Source organism: Alexandromys fortis, unplaced genomic scaffold, assembly GCF_014885135.2.
Source record: "Alexandromys fortis isolate MF-2015 unplaced genomic scaffold, M_Fortis_MF-2015_v1.1 scaffold_3, whole genome shotgun sequence".
NCBI lineage: Eukaryota > Metazoa > Chordata > Mammalia > Rodentia > Cricetidae > Alexandromys > Alexandromys fortis.
Genome location: NW_026067909.1, coordinates 16,962,874 through 16,982,088, shown reverse-complemented (window position 1 = coordinate 16,982,088; position 19,215 = coordinate 16,962,874). Strand labels below are relative to the sequence as shown.

General features: G+C 52.0%; 3 protein-coding genes across 5 annotated transcripts in view; 2 read left to right on the top strand and 1 right to left on the bottom strand.

Annotated features, from left to right (window-relative positions):
- Dnajc4 (DnaJ heat shock protein family (Hsp40) member C4) overlaps positions 1 to 19,215 on the top strand; it is a 127,108-nt gene that overhangs the window by 99,667 nt on the left and 8,226 nt on the right. The gene's annotated exons all lie outside the window — the stretch shown is intronic.
- Fermt3 (FERM domain containing kindlin 3) lies at positions 108 to 16,858 on the top strand. Of its 2 annotated transcripts, none has more exons than XM_050136876.1 (15): positions 108 to 279; positions 875 to 1,048; positions 4,362 to 4,595; positions 4,756 to 4,875; positions 4,970 to 5,138; positions 5,250 to 5,352; positions 12,046 to 12,153; positions 12,283 to 12,417; positions 12,510 to 12,559; positions 12,633 to 12,757; positions 12,893 to 12,999; positions 13,121 to 13,357; positions 13,692 to 13,816; positions 16,027 to 16,168; positions 16,287 to 16,858. In XM_050136876.1, the coding sequence occupies exons 2-15, from the start codon at positions 889 to 891 to the stop codon at positions 16,464 to 16,466; spliced, it is 1,995 nt and encodes a 664-aa protein (XP_049992833.1). In that variant the 5' UTR covers positions 108 to 279; positions 875 to 888; the 3' UTR covers positions 16,467 to 16,858. The 2 variants fall into 2 exon arrangements, with proteins under 2 accessions (XP_049992833.1, XP_049992832.1); XM_050136875.1 differs by having other exon boundaries at positions 832 to 1,048.
- Trpt1 (tRNA phosphotransferase 1) lies at positions 16,801 to 19,207 on the bottom strand. Of its 2 annotated transcripts, none has more exons than XM_050136894.1 (7): positions 19,066 to 19,207; positions 18,797 to 18,878; positions 17,724 to 17,893; positions 17,458 to 17,632; positions 17,234 to 17,290; positions 17,046 to 17,156; positions 16,801 to 16,937 (listed from the first exon to the last, which is right to left on the bottom strand). In XM_050136894.1, the coding sequence occupies exons 1-7, from the start codon at positions 19,168 to 19,170 to the stop codon at positions 16,843 to 16,845; spliced, it is 795 nt and encodes a 264-aa protein (XP_049992851.1). In that variant the 5' UTR covers positions 19,171 to 19,207; the 3' UTR covers positions 16,801 to 16,842. The 2 variants fall into 2 exon arrangements, with proteins under 2 accessions (XP_049992851.1, XP_049992850.1); XM_050136893.1 differs by having other exon boundaries at positions 16,828 to 16,958.

Here is a 19,215-nt window from a genome sequence, read left to right as displayed (position 1 = left end):
GGGAGGTGGGGTGGAGAGAGCTTTGTGGTGTCACCCCACCTCTGCTCTTCCCTCACTTCCTGTGGTAACAGAAGCAAGGGCCCCATGGAACCCTTTACGTGTTGGCAGTGTGCTTCCTGTAGCCTTCAGCAGCCCGCCCTGGGGAGGGACTAACAGAGCTTTTGTGATAAGGCCACCCCAGGCTGTCCTGAAGGAAGCAACTGAGCTGGACAAGGCAGCCCCAGGCCAGGGGTGACAGGTGCTCCACACCACCTGCAACTTGAGCCCCTTGCAGGCCAGGTAAGTGCAAGACCCGGAAGGACTCATTTGTCCCCTGCCCTACTGTTCCGCGCTCAGCAGCCACACTTGGTAGCACCCCAGAGCCTTGTGTGGGCTAGAGTGCTGACCGAGAGCTGTGGGCCAGGACTTGTTCGGTGGGATATGGGACTTGGCGGAGCTATGAGGAGAGTCAACCTGCTCTGGTGGCCAGCAGATGCTCCTGAGTGAGTGAGGGTTTTTTTTTTTGTTTGTTTTTTTCCTTGAAACGGGGTTTCTCTGTGTAACAGCTCTGGCTGTCCTGAAACTTGCTTTGTAGCCTAGGCTGGCCTCGAACTCAAAAATCTGCCTGCCTCTGCTTCCTGAGTGCTGGGATTACAGACGTGGGTTTTTATTGGGCTTTAGTGTTCCCACTCGTGAGTCCTGAGTTGGCTGGAGAGTTCAGGGAGCTGTCCCTTCAGCCCAAACAACTACGAGAGTAGAGGGCCTCAGGTTGGCTCGATTCTAGCAACTCTCTCTGTGCCCCAAGGCCTCCCCACCTACCCAGGATACCATAGGGCTCCTGCTTATTTGTAGGCACCCCACCAGATCCCAGCTTCTGCTCACCTCGCCTCAACAGAAGCAGCAGCAGCCATGGCGGGAATGAAGACAGCCTCTGGGGACTATATCGACTCATCCTGGGAGCTGCGGGTGTTTGTGGGCGAGGAGGACCCTGAGGCCCAGTCTGTCACCCTCCGAGTCACAGGAGAGTCGCACATTGGTGGGGTGCTTCTGAAGATCGTGGAGGAGATCAGTGAGTCCCCGTGACCCCCATTTCCCCAGTTTGGCACATGGTCAGCATGACCGCTATCCTTAGCCCTGACATTCGTGATAACCTTGTCACAATGACTCAGGCAACAGCTTAATTGTTTGGTTCCAAAGGAGCTATTTCTTCAACTTCCTCTCCCTTGTCCTTCTTCCCACTCCTGCTGGTTCTGTCCAGTCTTCAAGGGACAGGCAGAACATGGTCCCCTATACACCTTGCCTGTGCTGAGGCCTCAGTCGTGTTCTTGAGGTCTGAAGGATGTCTAGGAGGTTTCTGGGGTCTACTCTCCTACCCTTCCTCCCCAGCAAGCCACTTGGCAGGCTGGTAACTGTGGGTGGAAGGCCCTGCCCCCACAGGAAGTTATGGTAGAGTAGGCTGGTGCGATATCAGTCACCCAGCGTCACCCAGAAGGCCCCATGGGGGCTTCTCATGAACCTTCCTAGTGGAGAATGAGAACTCTCACTTCCTGGGAGGATGGTAGGAAAGCCACCGATAGCCAGAGCCGGAAAGCATCCCATACGATCTCCTGATAGCCTGAGCCAGAAGGCCTTGCACTATGAACTAGGCCTCTGAGGTAGGACAGGGATGGGAGGCAGGCTTTCTAGACCCAACCCATCCCCTATGTGCATTCCAAGACAGGGAACAGGGTGACTGGGCAAAACAGGCCCCAACACAGCCAAATCACAGGGCTACGGCAGGGAAGGGAACTGCCAGAGGCAGGGCCCAAAGCGGCTGTGAAAGCAGAAGTGGGGAGCAGATGGGTGGTCCCTCAGAACTAGATGTCAGGCAGAGTTAGAGACTTGACCTGGGCCAAGTCAGAACAGAAGGGCTTGAGAGCAGCTAGACCTCCCCGTGAACCACTACATCAGTTCAGTTCAAGGACCTCAGTCCCCAGCAACAGCAACATTATCCCCACCCCTCCCACTGCCAGTCGATGGTGAGGCCAGCCTTCCTGCATGCTGGTGCCAAATGCTAAGAGCTTCCTTGGGGGACCTGATGCTAGGAAGAACAGTGCTTTCCAGAATAGGAAAGACCTGATGTTGATGCCAGGGGCTCAAGGAGCCTTGATGTTAAGGTCTCAGGACAGTAAAGACACCTGGTTAGTGACAAAACAGGAAGCCCAGGTGATGTCCCTGAGAGTCCAGGGAGGCCCAGTGGCCTCTTGAGGGATTAGGTACTTGCCTTAGAAACAGGGCATGGCCGTGTTAAGGCAGACCTTTACAGGGCCCCTTGTCTGCAGCCAGGGAGACCCAAGCAGACCATCTAGTCGTCTGGGAGCAGGACAGGGGTGGGATGAGGGCTCCAGAGGCCAGACAGGGAGGACAGAAAAGGTAGATTTAGAAGTGAAATTGATTTTAACTCAAGGTTGGACTAGAAGCAAAGGCATGGTGCTTGAGTGTTGGGAAGAGTCCATGGTAGTTAGATGGTCTGGGAAAGAAGGGCTCCTCGTCCAGTCACAGAGGCAGCAGCATTGGAAGGCTGGGACTAGTCCCACCGCACTCAGTGTTCCAGCACTGACTGTGGAGCCAGGTGAACAGGAGTCTGGGGTGAAGGAAGCAATAGATGTGCCCATTACAGTAGAGGGCCATGGCATGCAGATCTCAGCAGAAGACAGCCAGGGCTGACGTCAAAAAACAGGAAAGATAGCCAGCCCCCAGAAGAGGGAGCAGGTCCAGACTAAACCCCTGGGGAAAGTGAGGAACAGGTGGGGAGAGCAAAGCCACAGCAAAGGCTGCTGGAGGCAGTCCCAGCCCTAGGGAATTTGCAGCCTACACAGCAAAACCCTGCCCCAAGTTTAAAAACTAAAAGCAAAAGGCTGATTGGAGAGGAAGTGGGAGCAGAGCGAAGGCCTTTGGAGGGGAGCTCAGAGTCCTGAGGAGCCAGGCAGAGAAGTTTCTCCAGGACTTGGCAGCGCTGGTGACAGTGGGGAGGCAGATCAGGAGCTGGCGTGAGTCCAGGATGGGACAGGGATCAAAACTCACTGGGAGAAGCCGGGCGGTGGTGGCGCAGCCTTTAATCCCAGCACTTGGGAGGCAGAGGCAGGTGGATCTCTGTGAGTTTGAAGCTAGCCTGTTCTACAGAACAAGTTCCAGGACTGGCTCCAAAGCTACACAGAAACTTTGACTTGCAAACAAAACAAAAAAACTGTCAGTGGGAAGACCAGACAGAGGCCTAGCATCTGAGCTGGTAGAGTGCTTGCCTTGCATGCAAAAAAGCCCTGGGTATGATCCTCAGCACTGCTCCAACGAGGCATATACCTGCCATCCCAGCACTGGGCAGCTGGAGGCAGGAGGATGAGCAGACCAGGGCTGTCCTCAACTATACAGCAAGTTCAAAACCCTGTCTGACAATACCTAAACAATAGCATAGGCTAAGCCAAGAACTTGAGTCTCAGCAAAATTCAGAAGGCTGTGTGCTCAGAGCAGCGTTTTGCCCCATTTGTTTCTGTATTCACGCTTCTTTGGAGGACGATGAGGAATCCTCCTGTGTCATCCCTTGTCACCCCAATTCCTGGTCAGATGACAAGTGGCATATTCCCATTTCCAAATGAATGCTTCTTGTAAGGGTCAAAATTGCACAACATTTTGTATGTAGTGGATATTGGTCAGCAGCCCTGAGTCAGGATGATTGTTACATCTTAACTAGAAAACTGAAGCTAGAGAGTCAAGCTCCTTAAGCAAGGTCACACAGCTAGTCACTAGACCTGAAGACCTGCAGACACTGCCATTGTCGGGTGTGGTGGCGCACACCTTTAATCCCAGCACTAGAGAGGCAGAAGCAGGCTGAGCTCTGTAAATCTGAGACCAGCTTGGTCTTCATAGCAAGTTCCAGGCCAGCCAGGGCTACATAGTGAGACCCTATCTCAAGAAAAAGACAGACAGACATATATATATATATGCTGGGCGGTGATAGCTTAATCCCAGCACTCAGGAGGCAGAGAGATCTCTAAGGTTTACAGAGCAAGTTCCAAAGCAGTCAAGGCTACACAGAGAAACCCTGTCTCAAACAAACAAAAACCAAAAACAAACAGAAAGGGCATTGAGCCAAGCATCCCAGAAGATACACAGGCTATAAGGCGTCAACTCAATGTGTGTGAAATTGGGGTACCCACATTCTGGGTTGGGGGTTCCCCTGGGAAGTGATGTAACAACTGAACCCAGAAGGAGTCAGCTATCAACCATTCCACCATCACTTTGAAGCCAACCCAATCTGGCTCACCTGTGGCTTTGGTGATGGGGCAGAAATGAAGAAGGTTTGGCAGGGCCTTTGAAGGCCAATGGACACCCCTGGGTCCTCACAGATCGCAAGCAGGACTGGTCTGACCATGCCATTTGGTGGGAGCAGAAGAGACAGTGGCTGCTGCAGACACACTGGACACTGGACAAGTATGGGATCCTGGCAGATGCCCGCCTTTTCTTCGGGCCACAGCACCGACCCGTCATCCTGCGGCTACCCAACCGTCGTGTGCTGCGTCTGCGTGCCAGCTTTTCCAAGCCCCTCTTCCAGGCTGTAGCTGCCATCTGCCGCCTCCTCAGTGAGTAGCTGTGGCCCCTTCCGTTTCCCAGGCCAAAGTGCATAAGTTTGTTCTTGCCAGAGCCCCTCCCCCAGCCTACCAAAGGGCTGGGACTTCCCCGGGGTATCTATGTGGGAAGGTAGGAAGGTGACATTTGGTGCTGAGCCCTTACTCCCTTCAGGTATCAGGCACCCCGAGGAGCTGTCTCTGCTTCGTGCTCCAGAAAAGAAGGAGAAGAAGAAGAAGGAGAAGGAGCCTGAGGAAGAAGTGCATGACCTGACCAAGGTTGTCCTAGCTGGGGGTGAGTGAGCGTGGCCAGCCTGGGCTGGGGCCAGGACAGAGTGAAGCCTGGGAGGCCAGGCCTGACTGACTCCCCCCCCCCCCCCGCACTGCAGGTGTGGCACCCACCTTATTCCGAGGCATGCCAGCACACTTCTCGGACAGTGCCCAGACTGAGGCTTGTTACCACATGCTGAGCCGGCCACAGCCACCACCTGACCCTCTCCTGCTCCAGCGCCTGCCGAGGCCCAGCTCCCTGTCTGACAAGACCCAGCTCCACAGCAGGTGCGTGAGCAACACCCAGACCACCTGCCCGGGGCCTCGCTCCTCTACCCTCTGCGCCCTGCTTCCTGGCCCTTCCTCTCTGTGCCCTGACTCTGCCTCTGTCACACCCAGGTGGCTGGATTCCTCACGGTGCCTCATGCAGCAAGGTGTCAAGGCCGGGGATGTGCTTTGGCTGCGGTTTAAGTACTATAGCTTCTTTGACCTGGATCCCAAGGTGAGCTGGGCTCTGGAATAAGAAGTCTAGCTCTGGGGAGTTAGCCACTGTAGGTATCAGTTTGTCCGATCACACATGTTCATCTGTGCCTCTACGTATCAATCCTACCAATGCACTACGGGGCCTCCAATGCTAAGGCAGATGGAAACAAATCTCAGTGCTGGTTTCTTTAGGACCTGCCTGCCGGGGGCTCGTGGCAGGTGCTGAGGAGTATGGGTCTCTTGTGGGGAGGTTCTGAGCTGCGCATAGGGAGGCCACCTGAGCCTACAGGGCCTGGGAGGTGGAGAAGGAGCTTTGCAGGGTGGCCTCAGTGTGCCCCACTCCTGGTCCTCCGTGCCTGTTTTCTCCTCTGTAACAGCGTAGTCTAACCCTCTGTCTCCACCAACTGCCCAGGCCCATAGGCTGCTCTTCCTACCCGTGCCCTTCACTGCAAACCTGTGCATGGTGTTCTACAGAGCGCTTGGTTTTAAGCTGTCCACAGAGTCCCTCCACGTTCTCTCCTGAGCCAAGCTTCCTGCTGTCTTCTACCCACATCTGCACACAAGAGGACACCTGCTGCCTCCATGCAGCCTGCCCCATGTTTCCATCCCACCTACACACACACACACACACACACACACACCCCGTAATAAGGATTAGACCTAGGCTTTTTGTTTGCTTGCTTTTTTTGTTTTGTTTTGTTTCGTTTTTGTTTTTTTGCAAATGCTAGACAAATGCTTAAGTACTGAGCCGCTATCCCAAGCCCTTTGGAATTATTTTATTTTCTTGTATGGGCGTTTTCTCTGCGTGTATGTCTGTATAGCACGTGTGCCTGGTACCAAGAGAGACCAGAAGAGGATATCAGATCCCTGGAACTGGAACTACAGAGAGTTGTGAGCCACCGTGTGGGTGCTGGAAACTGAACCTGGAAGAACAGTCAATAATCGTAACCACTGAGCTGTCTCCAACCTTGAACTTTTATTATTTATTTATTTTTAATTTGGGGCAGAGTTGGGCTGGAGAGATGGCTCAGAGGTTAAGAGCACTGCCTGCTCTTCCAAAGGTCCTGAGTTCAATTCCCAGCAACCACATGGTGGCTCACAACCATCTGTAATGATATCTGGTGCCCTCTTCTGGCCTGCAGGCATACACACAGACAGAATATTGTATACATAATAAATAAATAAATATTTAAAAACAAAACAAAACAAAAAAAATTTGGGGCCGAGTCTTGCTAAGTTATCTAAGTTGTGGAACCTGGCCTTGAACTCACTCTGTAGCCCAGTCAGGCCTTGAATTCTCAGTCTTCCTGCCTCAGCCCTCCAGCGACTAGGATTACAGGCTTGCATCTTCCTTGCTCACTTATGGAGGGACATAGCCAACGCCCCTTCCTCTGGAATTATCTTTCTCTCACATCTTCCGAATCCCATGGGCTAAGGGTGTGTGTCTCCCTCCTTGTAGCTGTACCCAGGCTCTGTGGCTTTTATTTCTACTCTTCCTCAGCTGCCCCCTGTGTGCACATGAGGCCAGAGGTCATTGTCAGGTGCCTTCTGTCATTGTCTCTCACAGAACCCAGAACTCACTGATTCAGCTATCCTGGCTAGCTAGCGAAACCCAAAGTTCTGCCTGTCTCTGCCTGGAGTACTGGTATTATATAGCCTGTTTATATGGGTGCTGGGGATGTGAACTTGGTTTTTTTTTTTTTTTTTTTTTTGCTTGCACATGAAATATTCTACAACTGAGCTGTCTCTCCAGCCCCTTCTTCTTTTTAAAATCATATTTATCTATTGTATGTGTGTATGTCTGTGCGTATGAGAGAGAGAGAGAGTTTCTGTGTGCCATTGTATATGTGTGGAGGTCAGGGAGCAGCTTGCAGAGTGAGTTTCTCCTTCTACCATGTGAGTCCCATGGCTCAAACTCAGGTTATCAGGCTTGGCAGCAGGTGCCTTCACCCACTGAGATATTTTGCTGGTCTTTTTAAACCACTGAATTTTAGGGCTGGAGAGATGACTCAAAGTTTAAGAACATTGGCTGCTCTTCCAGAGGTCCTGAGTTCAATTCCCAGCAACCAGATGGTGCCTCACAATCATCTATACTGAGATCTGATGCCCTCTTCTGGCATGTAGGCAGAACCCTGTATACATAATAAATAAATAAAATCTTTAAAAAACAGAGCAAAAAAAACCCCAAAAAACAAAAAACCCTGAATTTTAGCCCAGTGGAGGTGGTGCACATCTTTAGTCCTAGCACTCAGGAGGCAGAAGCAGGCAGACCTCTGTGAGTTCAAGGCCAGCCTGGTCTCCTGAACAGGCCAGGACTACACAAAGATACCCTGTCTGTAAACACACACACACACACAAAAAAAAGGACAGCCCAGTGGTGGTGGCGCACGCCTTTAATCTCAGCACTTGGGAGGCAGAGGCAGGCGGATCTCTGTGAGTTTGAGGCCAGCCTGGTCTACAAGAGCTAGTTCCTGGACGGGCACCAAAGCTACAGAGAAATCCTGTCTTGAAAAAAAAAAAAAAAAGAAAAGAAAAGGACAGAAAGAAAGAAAGAAAGAAAGAAAGAAAGAAAGAAAGAAAGAAAGAAAGAAAGAAAGAAAGAAAAACTGGTGTCATTTTGTAGTTCAGGGGCAACCCTACTCTACTGCCTCTGAGTCATTTGTAAAACAGTTGTTTATTTAATTGTTTGTCTTGGTTTTGTTCCCTGGTGCTGAGGTAAACCCTGACAAAAACTACTCCACAAAGGAAGGGTTATTTTAGTCACAACTCAAGCACAGCGCCACGTGACAGGGATGAAGGCCAGCTGCAGTAAAGGTGTGCCTGCTGGTGCTCAGCTCCCTTTCTCCACTCACAAAGCCCAGGCTCTCCTGCTCAGGCATGGCTCCCCACCTTGCCGTGGGTGGGTCTTCCCACGTGAGGTAACATAAGATAACCCCACACATGCCCAGCAGTCCATCTCTAGCATGGTTGATTTGACTACACTAACCTGGCCCAGTATTATAAAGTCTTGTTCACAGGGCTAAGGATGAACCCAGAGGTACCTGCCTAGCCTGTGCAAGACTGAGGGGATCCACAGCCCTGCAAACAGATAAAATGCAAAAATCCTTGATTTGAGTTAAGGCCCTGGGAAGCCATGCTGATGAGGAGGCACCCCAGCCTCCTCCCACCTGTGAACCGTGCTGGCTGTCACTGCTTCTTCTCCTTCCCAGCCTCTGCTAAGCCTCCCAGTGACTGGGACGCCCTGATCCTGCACCACACCTCCCCCCTGCAGGGAGCTGGTGGCTCTGCTCAGTCTGTCCCACCTGGGACTGGACCACAGTTACTTTGGCCCCGCAAGTTCTTGGCACTTGCAGCAAAACCATTCTCCACCCCGCTCTGTTCTCTAGAAAAGGTAGATTTGAACAACGTTGTTTTTATTTTCATCCTTACTTTCTTTTTTTTTTATTTGTTTTGTTTTTATTTCATACGCATTGGTGTTTTGCCTGCATGTATGTCTAGGTGGGGATGTTAGGTCCCCTGGAGAGTCTCACTTTATTCCCCAGGCTAGTCTTGAACTTAGTTTCCCGGCTAGGCTAGCTAGGACTTGTGTGTGTGCTCCTGAGCCCAGAGCCCTGCTCTGTGACCTTGCAGTTTTGTGCAGAGCTATCGGTTCTCAGAAGATGAAGACTCAGCTATCTTGCCCTCTCCCATTCCCTCCCCTCCCACACAGCACATACATTTCTGTGAGTCTTACTAATCTACTGGTGTTTGGTACAAACAATGTGGCCATGACTACAAACGGTAGCCATAAACAGTGTTCTTAGCAGAACCCAGAATAGCTGTGTTCATATTTCCTTTCATGGTCAAATTTCTTAGGAGCTGATAGGTGACATACATGATGTCATGGGTTGAACCTGGGGCCTGCAGGGCCGGGCTCCTTCACTGCTGAGATCTGCCTACCCAGAGTTAACTGTCCATACGATGAGAGGTGCTGCTAAGGACTGCCTGGACATCCCCGCACTAACTTGCACAGGCCCCTTAGCCCAGCACCCCCCAGGATACCCACCACAATACCACTTTCAGAGCAGTAGGTGACCAAAACCAGGCCTGGCAGTGTAATTCTGGCAGCTTGAGAGGCTGAAGCAGGAAGGTGGGCAGTTGAGGCCTGTCCTAGCTGCATGATGAACTCAAGGCCAGCCTGGGCAATAAAACCCAGTCTCAAATTAGCAAGCAATAATAATAGTAATTACATATATATATATGTATATATCTATCAGTAGGGTATATATAAATATTGAATTTTTTCAATATTCGTGGAAGTGGGGGCTGAAGAAGCACCAAGAAGGGTGGGTGGGTTGACAGCCCAGGTCCTAGCCTGTTAAGAGCTTCTTTACTTAACTACTAATGAGCCCTGTGCTCTAATCCATCTCTAGGTAACTAACTCGCAATTTCCTACCCGATATACATGTACATATGCGCTCTCTCTCTCTCTCTCTCTCTCTCTCTCTCTCTCTCGTGTGTGTGTGTGTGTGTGTGTGTGTGTGTGTGTGTGTGTGTGTGATGGGGGCTCCCACTTTGTAGTTCTGGCTAATCTATAACTTGCTATGCACACTAAACTAACTCTGAATTCACAGAGCTGGGGTTAAAGGAGTGTAGCACCACATGGTGTGGCAAGCATTTAGGAGGCAGAGACAGGAGGATCTCTGAGTTCTAGGCTAGCCTGGTCTACATAGTGAGTTCCAGGCCAGACAGGGCTATGTAGAGAGACCCTGTCTCAAATATAACAACAAAAACATATGGTCTCACTTTGTACTCCAGGCTTTTCTAGAATCTGCTGTGTAAAGCCAGGTGATAGTGGTGCCCACTTTTAGTCCTAGCACTGAGGAGGCAAAGACAGGTGGATCTCTGAGTTTGTGGTCAGCCTAGTCTACAGAGCAAGTTCCAAGACAGTCAGGGCTACACAGAGAAACCCTGTCTCAAGAAAAAACAAAAACAAAACAAAATAAACAAAAAAAAAATTAAAAAATAAACAGAATTCACTGTGTAGCTCAAACTGGTCTGGAATTTATGATAATCCTTTTGCCTTAACTTCCCAAATTATGGGATTACAGGGATGAGCCACCACACCCCACTAGAGCCAGTCCCCTCCCAAATACCATCAGTCTGTGTTGGTTGAATCAGGATTTGGAGCTCCAGATCTGAAGCTGAATGTGTAATTTGAAACACTATGTGCACAGATTCGGAGGAGGAAGAGATGGGGCTTAGGGCATGCAGGGCACCTCAAGTAGGACCTCCCCGTGAACAGCAAGTAACAGACAGTTCAGTGGCTCCAGCTGCAGCGGCACTTGCTGCTTGCTGCTTTTATGATACAGCCACTATGCCAGAAGATTGTCCCATAGCATCTCTGAGATGTGGCTTTCCTGCAAGCAACCCCAGGCTTAGCAGTTTGTTTTTGGCCATCGGGCATGGTGGTTGTACAGCCACCACCTCCAGGTTTTTTTTTTTCAGTTTATTTTATTTTATGTTCATTGTTGTTTTGCCTGCATGGATGTCTACGTGAAGGCACCAGATCCCCTAGAACTGGAGTTACAGACAGGTATGAGTTGCCATGTGGATGCTGGGAATTGAACCTGAGTTTTCTGGAAGAGCAGTCAGTGTTCTTTATTGGCATCTCTCCAACCCTGCTGCATCCAGTTTTAAAACATTTTTGCTGTTCCAGAATATTCTCTAGTGCCCATTTTAGTTTTCTGCCCCTAACACCCCCTGCCCCAGACAACCAGTAGACCGACTTTTCTGTGACCCACATTCCCCAGTGACTAAGGGACTCCAGCTCTGTTTAGCTATTAACCACTCTCCAGTGCCGTATCTCTTCATATTTTGGGCAGTTCCTGTCCTAAGCTGTCTGTCCTTCCTAGTTTGTGGTGTGCTCTATACACTCTAGATAAGAGTATCTGTCAGAGGGCTGACTCCTGAGTCCACTTCTCTGCTCGACGGTCTGCCTTTTAATTCTCTTGACGGTTTGATAAGCCATTCTGTTCTGCCGTGTGTGTGTGTGTGTGTGTGTGTGTGTGTGTGTGTGTGTGTGTGTGTGTGACAGTCTTATGTGGCCTGGCCTGATCTCAGTCACAGTTGGTCTTGAACTCCCGGCCCTCCTGCTTCCCCTTCCAAAGTGCTGGGTGATAGCCAGCACCACTAAGCTCAGTTTCATGCAGCACTGGGATGGAACCCAGGGCTTTACTCAGTCAAGGCTGCCTCTCCTCTCCTTGCCTTTTTGATGCCCTTCCTCTCAGGTCTGGTGGGTCTCAGAGTGTGCACTTCCGTGGGTCCCTGGGAGGCCTCTGTTCTTGACTCTAGAGAACTTTCACTTCTTTCCTTTAGCGGTCCCCTGTCACCCTATGGGCCTCTGCTCTGTAGGTCTCTACCTCCTGGAAGCCTTCCTGGAGTTCTTTCCTGTGGCCTGTACTCTCCTGATGGCTTGAGGGATCTACCCCAGGGGATGCTATCTTCCTTCTGTTCTGGGGCTGTCTTCCTCCTTGCTTGCCTCAGCAGGAGGCTAGCCTATAGCATGGGGCTCAGTAGGGCAGAGGTTTATGGAGAAAGCTGCACCGCCTGCCTAGAGTGTGCAGGCCAGCAGGGTAGAGCTGGGGACTTGCTGTCCATGCTGAGCCGAGCCTGAGTATCCAGGACAGGCGCCATCTGACTAGCTGAGCCCCCTAACTTCCCGCTGCTCCAGACAGACCCGGTCCGGCTGACCCAGCTGTATGAACAAGCCCGTTGGGACTTGCTAACAGAGGAGATTGACTGCACTGAAGAGGAGATGATGGTGTTTGCTGCCCTGCAGGTGCCTGGGACCCCAGGGTGCTGGGCTACAGGGTAAAAGGCCTTCCAGAAGGGAGTCCATCTCCAGTGAAGACCAGCATTGGGGGCAGATGGGCCTCAGACTCAGCTCTAACTGACTCTATGTCCCTAGTACCACATCAACAAATTGTCCCTGAGTGGGGATGTGGGGGAGCCGGCCTCTGGGGACCTGGGGTTGGATGACCTGGATACAGCCCTGAACAACCTGGAGGTGAAGCTGAAGGGGTCGGCACCCTCAGACATGCTGGTGAGGAGGGGTTTGGGCTGGGAATGGGGCTGGGGTCAGGGCCAAGGCCAGGTAGGGGACCCAAGGTTCCCTCTTACTTCTCTCTTCCCTAGGATAGCCTCACCACCATCCCGGAACTCAAGGACCACCTCCGAATCTTCAGGTTAAGTGTGGGGAGAGAGGGGAGGAAAGGGAAGGCAGGGAGGCCATGGTTCACAATTTCCTACTCCCTCCAGGCCCCGGAAGCTGACCCTGAAGGGCTACCGCCAGCACTGGGTGGTTTTCAAGGACACCACCCTCTCCTACTACAAGAGCCAGGACGAATCACCCGGGGACCCTATCCAGCAGCTGAATCTCAAGGGTGAGGGAACACTGGCAGCAAAGCTCTCAGCCCTTTCCTCCTAGGGGCCGAGGATACCATCCGCCCTGAGGCAGCTGTGGGTGGTGGGGCTGGCTTTCTTACGGGGACCTCTTAGCCACCTCCTTCTCCTTGCAGGCTGTGAGGTGGTCCCTGATGTCAATGTCTCTGGCCAGAAGTTCTGTATCAAACTCCTGGTGCCCTCACCGGAGGGCATGAGTGAGATCTACCTGCGCTGCCAGGATGTGAGCAGACTGGACCAAAGGGGGACAGGAGTGGGAGGAGCAAGGGGCAGGGCGGGCTGCATTGGCATTCAGGGTAAGAGTGTGGCCAGAGCTTACTTACCACCCTCTCTGTCCGCTTCAGGAACAGCAGTATGCGCAGTGGATGGCTGCCTGCCGACTGGCCTCCAAGGGCCGTACTATGGCAGACAGCAGCTATGCCAGTGAGGTGCAAGCCATTCTGGCCTTCCTTAGCCTGCAGCGGACGGGTGGTGGCAGCGGAGGCTCAGGGACCCCCCAGGGCCCTGAAGCCTCTGCCGAGGGCCTTAACCCCTATGGCCTGGTGGCTCCCCGTTTCCAGCGAAAGTTCAAGGCCAAGCAGGTACCAGAGGAAGTGGGGGTGGGTGTGTGGGAACCACCACGGTGTTTATCTAGTCACCCTTGATCCCTGGACTTCCAACAGAACCCTCTTCCCTAGGGAACCCCTGTGCTCACTTCTTCCTTTTGCTGTGTCCCAGACACCTCTATGGAAGTGTTCCAGGTCTATTGTAGGGCCTGATTCAGTCACATGTGCCTTGGTACCACAATGGCTGCCTTCCCCTGTTCCATGTTCAGTGTGCTGTGCCCTCAATGGAGCAGGCAGGGAGGTGGGGGGAATCCTAGGGACTTTAGATAAGAGGAGGCCCTAAGAATCCCTTACCATTATGGCCCCTCAGCTCACCCCACGGATCCTGGAAGCTCACCAAAATGTGGCCCAGCTCTCACTGATTGAGGCCCAGCTGCGCTTCATCCAGGCCTGGCAATCGCTGCCCGACTTCGGCATCTCCTATGTGATGGTCAGGTAGGATTCCAGCCCTGCAAAGCACTGTCTCTGCCCTCACTTGCTACCAGCTGTTCTGTGCTTACATCCCACATGAGTCCCAGGCACACAACCATGTCGCTTTCTCCCTGTTCTCTGTGGTACCTCTCCCTGGGGTTCTGTGTATTCCCCGGTGTGCACCGTCACAGATATCCAAGAGACAGAACTCGTGCCAGATAAGCGGAAGACCCAGTGCATATCCCAGCTGTGACAGATGTTTCCCTCTCTGGGCCTTGGCCAGCTGTCCCTGGCATTATAGGGGGAACCCTGAGAACTCAGCCAGCTGTCCCTGGTGTTACAGGGGGAACCCTGAGAACTCATTCCCAAGTCTGCAGAGAGATGAATGATATGTGGTTGATGATGATACTTACAAGATCATTACTTGGAAGTGGTGGCGCATGCCTTTAATCCCAGCACTCAGGCGGTAAAGGCAGGCAGATCTCTGTGAGTTCTAGGCCAGCCTGGTCTACAAGAGCTAGTTCCAGGACAGGCTCCAAAGCTACAGAGAAACCCTGTCTCGAAAACAAAACAAAACAAGAAACGAGATCATTACTTAGAGGCATGAACTACTCCTAATGTTGCCAAATGATATTATGATGCCCGCACCTTGGTGTATGTGGGGGTGACCTCAGACGTTCCTCAGGCGCTGCTTATCTTGTTTATTTTTACTTTTTTGCGGAGGTGGTGGGTGTTTTCAAGGCAGGGTTTCCTTGTGTAGCCCTGGCTGTCCTGGAACTTGCTCTGTAAATGAGGCTGACCTCAAACTCACGGAGATCCACCTGCCTCTGCTTCCTGAGTACTTTACATTTTTAAAGATTTAAGTATTTTTTCCAGGTCAGTAAGCCTTTAATCTCAGCACTCAGGTGGTAAAGGCAGATCTCTGTGAGTTCTAGGCCAGCCTGGTCTACAGAGTGAGTTCCAGGATAGCCAGTATCACATGGAAAAAGAAAAAAAAAAAAAGATTTAGTTTTTCATGTATGAATATGTATATGTATACATGTACTGCATACAGTGCTCAGTGCCCACAGAGGCCAGAAGAGGCACCAGATGTGGGTACTGGGAACCAAACCTGGGTTTTCTGCAAGTGCTGCAAGTGTTAGCCGCTGAGCCATCTCTCCAGCCCCTCTATCTTACATTTTCAACTTATTTATTTTGTGCATGTATACATGTGGAGGTCAGAGAACAGTTTACAGGAACCTGGTTCTCTCCTTCCACTGTGTGGGTCCTGGGGATAAACTCAGGTCATCAGGCTTCAAGGGGGCCGAACCCACTTGCTGGCCCTATTTTTTTCTTTTTTGGTTTTTTGAGATAGGGTTTCTCTGTAGCTTTGAACTAAAAGATTAAAGGCGTGTGCCACCACCACCCAGCCAAAGTGACACTCTTAAATAAATAAATGTGGGTTTAGGAATGGTTTAATGTGTAAAAACGGTAGTCACACAAGCCTGATACCCCTATTTTTTCTTAATGTTTTCATTTAAATCTCTGTGTCTGTACACATGCTGTGGCCATTACACAGGGCTCAGAAAATAGCCTCTTGGTCCATCTTTACTGTCCACCTTGCTGAGACAAGAGGTCTTACTCATCACTGTGTGTTCCAGGCTAGTTGGTCTCAGACTGTCCAGAGACTTTCCCACCTCTGCCTAACTTGCTGTAGGCACACTGCAGAAGCGTTAGATTTACAAGGGGTCTGTGTTCTCACGAATGTGTGGCAAGAGCTTTATCCACTGAGCAACCTCTCCCAGCCTGTCTGTGTTGTCCGAGGGACCACAAGCATGCACTACCAGTCCTGGGGACCAACCTCAGGTCTTCATACTTGCAAGGCAGGTATTTTACTGACTGAAGCATCTTCTCAGCACCCCCCCACCTCCCTTATCCCCTACCCACACATGTGCGTGCATGTGCACACACACACACACACACACACACACAGTTTTTCATTCACCACATGCCAATCTTAATTGAATTCCTGCCTCAGCCCCCTAGCTGGGATGGCAGACATGCTGCACCACGCCTGGCTAACCTGAGTCCTTGAATAATCCCATTTTCCAGAGTAGGAGCTTAAGGCTAGGAGAAACTGGGGTGGGTGAGGCTGCACGCTACACTGAGGGCTCTGGGGCAGTATACACACAGGGTAGGCTCCAGGGCCAGACACGGTGTATCTGTCACTCATATTTCTCCACCCTGGGAATAAGGTTCAAGGGCAGCAGGAAAGATGAGATCTTGGGCATTGCCAACAACCGACTGATCCGTATTGACCTGGCTGTGGGCGATGTGGTCAAGACTTGGCGCTTCAGCAACATGCGTCAGTGGAATGTCAACTGGGACATTCGGCAGGTAGGCCACAAGGGAGGGCAGGGCCAGGGCCAGGTGGCTAGTGCAGACCCAACTAGGGCAGAGCAGAAGCTGCCGCTTGCTGCCCCTGCCCACTGGACCTGTGACCACCCGCCCACAGGTGGCCATTGAGTTTGACGAGCACATCAACGTGGCCTTTAGCTGTGTGTCTGCCAGCTGCCGTATCGTGCACGAGTACATCGGGGGCTACATTTTCCTGTCTACTCGAGAGCGGGCTCGCGGGGAGGAGCTGGACGAGGACCTATTCCTGCAGCTTACGGGTGGCCATGAGGCCTTCTGAGGGCAGCCAGGCTGCCCCTGCTCCACTTAGTGCCTCCAGGGACCCTCACAAGCCCGCATGCACCTGAACTCACTGCTCCACCACTCCACACACGCACCATGCTGGGCATCTTCACCTGCTGTTGCCAGCAGGCCAAGGCCCTTGGCTGGGGTAGACACTGCCACCACCCAGCCTAGGGATGGTTGGCTCTGAGCCACACAGTGCCCCTCCTCTTGCCCTGTTGGCAGGAGCTCACACTCCTACCTATATGTAGTCCCGAAGCACGTGAGGAGGTCCAGCTATGGATAAGGAACAAGGAATCCTTCTTTCAAACTGGACTTTCTTTCTGTGACTGTTTTCAGAGTCGTTTTGTTTTGTTTTCTAATAAATAAATATTTTATTGTTGGATCTTTCTTCCTCCTCCTCTGGAGCTGTGCTTGGGGCCACTCTGATGCTCTGTTTCTTTATCACCAGCCAAGGGGAGAGGCTTTCCTGAGGTAGACACAACAGTTGCTAAGAAAGGAACACCTAAATCAGCGTATGGGAGGGCAGAAGGGCACAGGCTTCAGGACCCAGGGTAGGCAGCAGTCTGGCACTCACGGGTAGGCCGCAGCTGCAGGGCCTCCTTGAAGTACTTGGGAAGCAGGAAGCCTTCAGCATCCCCTGGAGTCAGTATCACGCCGTTGGCAGAGCGGAAGAAGGGGATTCCATCTGCTCACAGAGCTAGGGATGTGACCGGTGCCCCTCTCTGACAGATCTGGGAGAGTTGCAGCAGAGCCCACACTCACCTGCCAGGGCCAGGGGTCCATCGATGAACACCGCCACATCACAATTTGGGCGCATGCCTGCAGGGACATCTAGACTGGAGCCTGGGGCATTTGGGCAGAATGGGGCTCTGGGGTGGGGTAGGGATCTACTGCTCCATGCAAGTCTGGGTGGTGGTCTCACACAAAGGAAGTTGTGACCTTTGGTGGGGGACCTGGGAGGATAGATTGGTGAAGGTGACACTGACCACTGATGACACCAGGGTCCCCAGGCAATCCTGAGGCCAAGTGGATGTGCGCCCTTCCTTGGCATGACAAGCCCTTCAGTAGAATAGATGGCCAATGCTTCCAGAATGTGCCGTGGACTAGCATCAAAGGCAGGGCTTGTGGTGTCTCCAGAGGCATCAGCTCCAACTCAGGTACCTGGGAATGAGTGTGAGAATGGACATCAGTGAGAACTTCATCAACTGGGGTCCCACCTGGCTCTCCCTCCCACTTGCCCCTTGGCACCCACTTGTAGGGAGTGGCCCTGATTGGCCCTGATGAGAGGGCCAGTGCTGGGCTCGCCTGGCTGGAGGGCAAACCGCTGCTTTCCATTGGTATCCACCACACGCTGCACATCCTCAATTGAGAAGCTGTGGAACTGGGGTAGCTGCAGAAGGGATCGCAGGGGTACAAAGCCATCTGCAGGGTGGGGGTGTGCTCAGGAGCCAGGGCTGTGGTTAACAGGGGAGCCACAGGCAGCTGGAGCAAAGGCTAGGCCTGGGAGGTCACATGACCTCCCATTGTGTGATCTGCAGGAAGGCTTCCCTTTTTGGGCCTCATTTTGTTTTTTCGGTGTTGGGGTGAAACAGAGCCTTGCACCTACTAGGCAAGCACTCTGCTAAGGAGACACACTTCTTCTCTCCGAAGTCTCTGTTTTCTTAACTTACAGAGGAAGGCGATCAGCTTCATGGTGGGCATAGTGGTACACGCCTATAAGCCCAGCACTTGGGAGATACTGACAGAAGAATCAGACATTCAAGGCATTTTGAGGCTAGCATAGGTTATATGACTCCTTGTCCTTAAGAGGACTGGCTGTTCTTCCAAAGGAAGTCTGATTCCCAGCACTCACACGGTAGCTCCCAACCATCTGAACTCCAGTTCCAGGGGGTCCAATGCCCTCTTCTGGCCTCCACAAGCACCAGATATGCATGTGCAGACATACATGCACACAGGCAAAACATTCATACACATATAAAATTTAAAACAAAAAAAACACTAAAAAAAAATATCTGCTTCAGAGTAACATAGTAAGCACTAAGTAGTTGACCCAGAGTGGCCATCCAATAAACATCAGTTGCCTCAGTATGCCCCCCTGCCCGTATAGGGCCACTTGGCTGAAAAACACATCATGAGGCCCAGCCTAGGCAGGGGCTTCTCTTCCAGAGGCCATGGAAGGGGTTCTGGACCTGGTTTCTCCTGTACATTGGGAGAGCCTGTGTATTCTGTGTTCCTACTGCAGCAGTGTTAAAGAGCTGAGGAGGCGAGGTCCAGTTGCTCTCTGGGCTCCTGCTTTTCCTCCCATCCTCCACAGTGCTCACTTACCAGCTCGCATAGGAAGTCCCAGCTTCAAGGCTCCGTGGCGTAGGACATAGGATAGAGCCTTAGACAGCTGCACATCTCGGTCCTGAAAGAGTCCCGTGGTGGATTTCTGGGTTTCAGTAACTAGCCCTGAGCTCTACTACAAAGGTAGACCAGGACATCTCCAGTGGTCTCTGGGACCATTGGTCCTGCAGTCTTCCCAAGAAGCCAAGGCTCAGAGGGTGCCCTCCCCTGTCCAGCTACCGTGGTGGTGAGGGTGGAAAAGTGCACACCTGTTCCCGGGGTCTATGGGCCCTTCTACCTTCCTGCCTCCTTCCTCCAGGGGCGTTCATGACTAAGACCAGTAGAGAACACCGACGTGTGGTCACTCTGCCCATAAAGTCACAAAGGCTCAGGATGAGAGAACCACATTGCTCATCCCA

Coding starts and splice junctions, on each gene's coding strand:
- Fermt3 (XM_050136876.1), top strand. CDS start 889: ATGGCGGGAATGAAGACAGCCTCTGGGGACTATATCGACTCATCCTGG. Junction 4,876..4,969: donor CAAGGTTGTCCTAGCTGGGG/GTGAGTGAGCGT, acceptor CCCGCACTGCAG/GTGTGGCACCCACCTTATTC. Junction 13,000..13,120: donor TCTACCTGCGCTGCCAGGAT/GTGAGCAGACTG, acceptor TGTCCGCTTCAG/GAACAGCAGTATGCGCAGTG.
- Trpt1 (XM_050136893.1), bottom strand. CDS start 19,170: ATGGGCAGAGTGACCACACGTCGGTGTTCTCTACTGGTCTTAGTCATG. Junction 17,894..18,796: donor GGGACTTCCTATGCGAGCTG/GTAAGTGAGCAC, acceptor CCCACCCTGCAG/ATGGCTTTGTACCCCTGCGA. Junction 16,959..17,045: donor CCTGCAGCTGCGGCCTACCC/GTGAGTGCCAGA, acceptor TTCCTTTCTTAG/CAACTGTTGTGTCTACCTCA.